A 7646-nucleotide genomic window follows, 5' to 3' on the forward strand; every position below is an offset into this window, starting at 1 on the left:
TCAAATAAGGCTGCATAAGTTTCCAAAAAAGAAAATAGGTGATAGATTAAAAAGCTTCGTTCCTTCATGGTTTAATGATTTTGATTGGTTGGAATATAGTGTGAAAAATAAAAAAGCATATTGTTTATATTGTTATGTATGTGGAGACCTCATGGGACAAAAAGGATGGAGAGATGCATTTGTTTCCCAAGGTTTTGATACTTGGAATAAAAAAAATGCATTTCGGACTCATGTGGGTAATGTTGATAGTTTTCACAACAAAGCAAGAGAAAAGTGTGACTTTTTATTGAGAGAAAAACAAGCTATTAATGTAGTCTTGAGGAGGAAAACCGAAGCGGAGGACCATAAATATAAAGCGCGATTACGTGTTTCTATTATTGTTTTACTTGTATATGATGTTTGACATTTTACACCTCACGGGTACATTATCAAAATAACTTCAAAAAAAAGATCTAGACATTCTAGAAGCGGCTTCGATTGTTAGAGGCACAATGGACGCATTTCAATCTTTAAGAGACACGGGGTTTGCTACCATTTTACCAAAGGTATCCACTTTTTGTCAAACACACAATATTGCTACTCTGGAAATGCAGGATTTTTATATTGGTGCGAGAAACCGTACGACCACAAAGACCAATAGATTTCACTTTGAGGTTGAAATCTTCAACACGGTGGTAGATATGCAACTGACAGAATACTAGGATCGATTTAGTGAAACAAGCACCCAGTTACTAGAATACATGGGTGCTTTGAGCCCTTGTGATTCATTTTCACAATTTGACACATCAAAGTTGTTGAAGTTGGCTAAGTTGTACAAGTATGACTTTGATTATTCAGATTTGATAGATCTTGAAGGACAACTTGAGATATTTAATCACTCTTCCATCAAAGATGAGCGTTTTACCACTTTGAAAGAAATTTATGAGCTTTCTCGTTTGATGGTTAGTACGGGGAAACATTGGTCTTATCCTTTGGTTTATAAGCTTTTAAAGTTAGCTTTGATATTACCCGTAGCAACCGCTAGTGTAGAAAGATGTTTTTCGAAGATGAAGCTCCTGAAGACCGACTTGCGCAACAAGATTGGCAATGGGTTTTTGAACGATGCGTTACTTTGCTATGTTGAGACCGAAGCACTTGTGAAAGTTGAGAATGAAAAGGTAATGAAACGGTTTCAAAAGATGTCCGCACGAAGAGGACAAATTTAAATTGTAATAGATGATAAATTGTTATTATGGTTTTAACTTTTATGTAATGTATCGCTTATTTGTATTAGATATAATGAATTAGTTTTTGGTTTTATATTATGTTTGACCGGAAAAAAAAATTCGGCAACACCTACTATCAATTCCTGCGTCTGCGTCCATCCCTGACTAAATGGTTTAAATGATATAATAACTGTGGCATGTAATCACTTATAACTAGTTCAGGAAATATAATCCTAAATTAGGATTAAATCCCTATAATCATGCATCAGTTTGAGTAGAAATTTGAATTGGTAAGAGAATTTGATGGCGTAGTAAGTTAAGGATGTGATGCACCTCAAGATGAGGAAACTCGTTTCATTCTATTTGATAATAACGTTTCCTTTAAATTCGTCTCCAAAGGGCTTCAGTTGACTTCATATTCATGTTCTAAACCATTTTCACTCTCAAAAACTAACCTTGTTACGTTTATATTTGTTTTTTATGATCGAAATTCGATGGCGTATTGTATATTAATTGATTCCCTCCTTCTTCTTGCAATTTTAAGATCAGAGATTGTATGCATTGCTTCCGGAACTTCGATTGATAGTTTGATTTGTTAGTATATAGTTGCAAGTAGTTGTTTGTTGTGATTATACTCTTTGTTTGACTAGATTTAGCATATTTTGTTTATGTTATTGTTTATCCATATTAGTTCGTCGATTAGATGAAAAGACAACAGTTAATGAAACTGTGTTAGTTTGTTTTTGTAAATCTTTTGTCTGCCCCATTTGGAAATAAGTTGTTCCTCTCTTAATTAGAGGTTAAAATAAGATGTTCCATCTATTTAGTAACATTGCACGTGTTTGTTCGATCTATATCTTTAAAATATGTCGCTACCTAAATTCCATTTCTTTGTTTCTTGAACTTATCATATGTATACGTAAAATATCTTTATGCATATACACATTTAACTGGGAATAAAATTTCAGGTAAAACAATGGACCATTATGAAGCTAGTTATACGTCAATTATAGGAAATAGTCAGAAGAGAAGAAAAAATATGTGTCAACTATATGAAACTAATCATAAACTGTGTTGATTAGTTTTTTTTATCTTCTTTTAGGGAGTGAATATTCTTGGTTCCTTTCTTTCATTACGTGAAATTACAGATATGATTGAAAAAGGTGATCCATGTGTCCATAGTCAATGAGGAATGGTTGAGTTGTAGCTTTAATGTTCCACCCAGAATCCCCAAAATGTAAGTTCACATTTATAAACATATATTTATTTGGAAAAGAGATTAGATTATAGTGATATGTTTGAACATCAAATAATAGGCTGGTGAAATACCAGTCGAGACTATAGACCTGGAAGAGTTGACAGAGTTTTAATTATTAAATTATATATATATATATATATATATATATATATATATATATATATATATATATATATATATATATATATATATATATATATATATATGTTCAGGTTCATTTTAAACCATTCTAATTTTGTGAGACCGTGAGACCAAATCTAAAAATAATTTTAAAATGCAAAATAAATGGAAAAATCCAAAAATTCTTTTTTTAAATATGATTTTCGGAACTTGAATTAACAAAAAAAAAATTAAAAAAAAAATTAAAATTCTAATTGGAATATTACACTGACATATTCTAAAAAATAATTTTAAAATGCAGAATAAATGGAAAAATCTAAATTTTTTTTTTTTAATATTATTTTCGGAACTTGAATTAACTAAAAATAAATAAAAATAAATTCCATTTTTTTTGAAAAATACGTGAAATATTCTAATAGAATATTACACTGACATATTTTAAAAAATAATTTTAAAATGCAAAATAAATGGAAAAATCCAAAAATTCTTTTTTTAAATATTATTTTCGGAACTTGAATTAACTAAAAAATTTTAAAAAAAATAAAAAAAATGCGTCTCACGGTATCATAAAATTAGACCGTCTTACATGAACCTAACCATATATATATATATATATATATATATATATATATATATATATATATATATATATATATATATATATATATATATATATATATATATATATATCAGGGCCGGCTCAACCAGTTTGAAGGCTCTAAGCGAACCAAAATTTTTGGGCTCTTTGACATTTAAAACAAAACGAAATTATGAGGCCAAACAACTTAAACTTTTTAGATAATCAAGTACGTGCACCAAAAATATAAATTAAAAACTTTTTCTATTTTGGATGCTATATTTCTAATAAATCAATTATATACAATCTAATTGAAATATCATATGCAATTGCACATTATTCTGTCATTAAGCAGGAACAAAACATTATCCAATAGACCAATAATTTCAGATGTTAGTTTATTATGAAAAAAAAATCATTCATTAGATTACAAAAAAGGTTAATTTATTATGAAAAAAATCATTCATATGTAGTCGCTGGTGGCATTGTCATTTATTCAGACAATACTTAATGCATCTTGATCATTTTTTTTTTGAAATAGATACAATCTAGAGCATCCTAAAAGTTGCAATGCCAAACTATGAGAATCACTAGTCTGTTAATACTCGATAGACTGGAATGTTTACTAATACAAAAGATTTGGAAAAAGATGGTGGTGATTGATATGATGTCCTTTTTGCCCTCATACATGAGTTCGTTTACAAGTATGACTGGATAGACTAATTATGATAATCTTGTTGACCTGTGATAACATCTTGAACTTCGGTTTTAATGGTATATGACATAAAAGGGTACAAGGCTAAAATAGCAGCTATTTTCATAACTAGTTAACTATCAGTATCAACATTCCTGGCTTGTTGCTGCAATAAGTGGATTAATAACTAGTTAACTATCAGTTCTTCAATCTATAACAAATGACATCTGTGATTGTGTCATGTCCATTATGAAAAGATTAACCCTAATCAATTCATTCAATTGGCTATTAACCCCAATTAAATAATTTGAGATAATAGAAAAATCAAAACTAAAAAGTGAAAATACAATAATATTATCGTTTCAATGACAGCCGAATAGCATCAGATCATCAAAATCAATTATTTTTTTTATCAATGGAGAAACCTTAACCGAGAATGAAGATTGAAGAAGGAAGACGATCGTGAAGAACAGCAACATGCAGCAATTCAGCGAAGCGATTCAGTGACTCAGTGAGACAGCGACTCAACAGAAGAGTAGATTAGTAGAAGAAACGATTGGAGAAGGCTTAGCCGCTTAGAATCGAGAACGAGAATGCAGAAAAAAATCGAAAGTTTAATCGATGTATGTAGTTGTCGCTTGAAGAATGGATCAGCAATACGCGTGATTTTTTGGAAACTACTAAGCTTAGATCGATAGAAAACGGGGCCCCTAACAATTGGGGGCCCTAAGCCCTACCTTAACTAATCAAACAATAAGGCCGACCCTGGTATATATACATATATATAAACTTTGAAGAGTTAGAATTGTTTTTTTGGATCATTATTTAAACAAAATAGTTGAGAAAAAAGACGACATTAGTTTTCTAGCATTTTATATATACTAGTTACGGTAACTGAAGCAATAATTCTATATATATATATATATATATATATATATATATATATATATATATATATATATATATATATATATATATATATATATAAAATGCTAGGTTATAATGTGGATGTAAGAATGAATGTGGACAAAGAGTTTAAAATACATATTTTGATTGAATACAAATTCTAACAAAATATATATTCTGATTGAATGAACATTTTGAAGAATAACAAAATTTTGAACCATAAGTTGAAGAATAACGACATTCTTAAAGAATAATCATCTATTATTAACATTACAAAAGAATCTAAGGTACAAAAATAAATAAAAAATAAATTTTATTGTCACATTCTGTAAAAATACAATGTTATTCATGAAAAAATCTTCATTTTTATTATTGTTTCATGATGTTATATTTTGACATGTTGGTATGGTGAATCTTAATTGTTATGGAGTTGTCTCTTAATTTCCACCTACAATTTTTTTTCCAAACAACCTTGCTAAATTATGAGTGGTCCTAAAACAAAACACGTACAAATAATGAAGTTCAAGAATATAAATACATAGAACTTGTGGCCTCATAGACCAATAATAGATCTTATAATTCAAAATATAAATATATAATACATGATTTGTAACGTCGAATTACCAAGTAAAAACTTGTGCTAGTTATCTCGTTTATCAATGGAGTAGACTAGAGTACGATGGGCGTACACAAGGTACGCACGATGTACTCTCATACATGTGCGTAGGCATGGTGTCCACTACGTACACTGGGCGTACCCATGTGTACGCATGGCGTACGCGAGCCACCAGAAAACCCTATTTTTTAGGGTTTTCATCCTATTTAAACACATTAAGTCCTTCACCTCTTTCACCTTATCAGTCTCCTCTGCCTCTTGAGCCATATATCGAAACACTAATCCATTTTCCCTAAAGTTTGAACTTGTGGATGTGTTTTTTGTGTGTGTGTGTGGTGCTTAGTGAAGAAGACGAAGAAGATTTGTGAAGAAGCATTGGACCATAAAGAGGTTGTAGATCCAGAGGTTTGCCATCATTTCTAGCTTACTGGAGGTAAAAAGCTCATACCTTGATGACTTGTAACATACACGTTCAGTTATCGTGTTTTGTTTAAAAATAAATATTATTAAATAATATATTATTTTGAGTGTTGAGTTCAAGTAAGATAGTTTTTACGAGAATTGAAGTAAAACTATGTTTACAATTATTCATAAAGTGATGGGAAGTCTTATGAGATTTCAATCAAAGGTCAAATATTGAAATTAACAAAAATGTAAAATTTAAGTTGGAAATAAGTAAAAATAATGTTATTGAAAGTTGTAAATTTTCTCGTTAGAAACGTTTAGGCGAAAAACATCGTATGACGTAAAAAGTGAGTTTAAGACAAACTACTTTTATTAGTGATCTAAATGAAAGTTGTAGTATTCGTTAAACCGAGAACTTTCATAAAAAGAACGTCTAAATCTGACTTCGTATGAGAAAGTTATGATTTTTCTAATAATCGACATAACAGTATTCAGCTCGAAATTCGAATAATAGATTGAGCAATTTTTAGCTGATACAATCCAAACGAGAATCAAAGATCTTGTTGATTGTAATTCAACGGTAAAAAGACAGACGGCAACGGACGTCGGATGAAGAAGTTATGAATTTTTAAAGGACTTATCCTGTCCCGACCTTTTAAAAATATAATATTAAAAAATGAAGTCAAAATTAGCCGACAGAGTCTAAATGAAAGTTGTAGAGCATAATTTCATCTACGCGTGGATATAAAGAACGTCAAAAACGGAGTTCATAAAAGATATGAATTTTGAAGTTTTGGGCACAAATTTCGAGGTTGGAAGAACGCCCAACGTACCAAGTGGTACGCTTAGCGTAAAGTTATACGCCCAGCGTACTAGAATCGATGGACACGTATCATGCAGATGTGACACGTCTAAGGCCCTAGAACCGAACTAGTGCCACATAGCAGGTACGCTCAACATACGAGTATTACGCCCTGCATACACGTATGCCCATCGTAATGAAGTTACGCCCAGCGTACAGAGAGTCTTCGGACTACTATAAATAGAAAGTGAGACCTTCCGAATTTTGATTACAAATTCTCACATCTTTCACCTTCTACTCCCTCTCAATTTACCCTAACACCCCCCGAAGCCTAGAAAATCACCCCGACACCCGAAGCAAGTCCTGATGCACCGAAGACCCGAGAAAATAATATTTTCAAGTTGAAACTCTGCCTGCGCAAGGCCCGGTTTTTAACAAAAGTCCCCGGTTTCGTCACAGAAAGTCATTTTAGGATACGAAGTGCTGCCCAAATTATCATTTTATCATTCGGTTATTTCACGGTGAGTTCAATATAGGGACAATTGTATGTTTTGTGTTATATGTGTAATGTGCTTTCCCGTATTATCACGATAATGGAGATGTACCTTTGACCATGAAGTGAATGACCAAACATCACTTTGGTACTGGTATGTAGCCTTTGACCATGAAGTGAATGACTAAGCATCACTTTGGTATTGGTAGAATGCTAGATAGGGCTGAAAGCCTGTATATTCTAGCAAAATGATAAACCAAAATTGTATTTTCTGTGCCACTTGGGCTGAAGTCTTATTGATGTACATCAAGTTGAAACTGTTGTATCTCATTGATTGTAAATCTTCGAATCAGATCATTTGTTGATATGGAAAGCCTGTCATATGATACTCATTTACCTTTGTTGTTCTTTGTCCCTCTTTGCTTCTGTCATATATATATATATATATATATATATATATATATATATATATATATATATATATATATATATATATATATATATATATATATAGCATTAATGTTATATGGTAATTGTTATTGAACTCACTAAGCGTCACCGTTTATCCCT

The 7646-nt window shown here is 30.9% G+C and overlaps 1 protein-coding gene across 1 annotated transcript; it reads left to right on the forward strand.

Annotated features, from left to right (window-relative positions):
- Positions 1-740: 740 nt before the first annotated feature.
- On the forward strand, positions 741-2394 carry LOC145016475 (uncharacterized). The gene is made up of 2 exons (XM_078974781.1): positions 741-1157; positions 2308-2394. The coding sequence occupies exons 1-2, from the start codon at positions 741-743 to the stop codon at positions 2392-2394; spliced, it is 504 nt and encodes a 167-aa protein (XP_078830907.1).
- The last annotated feature ends 5252 nt before the right edge of the window (positions 2395-7646 follow it).

Source organism: Lactuca saligna, chromosome 9 (genome assembly GCF_052625555.1).
Source record: "Lactuca saligna cultivar CGN05327 chromosome 9, ASM5262555v1, whole genome shotgun sequence".
Taxonomy (NCBI): domain Eukaryota; kingdom Viridiplantae; phylum Streptophyta; class Magnoliopsida; order Asterales; family Asteraceae; genus Lactuca; species Lactuca saligna.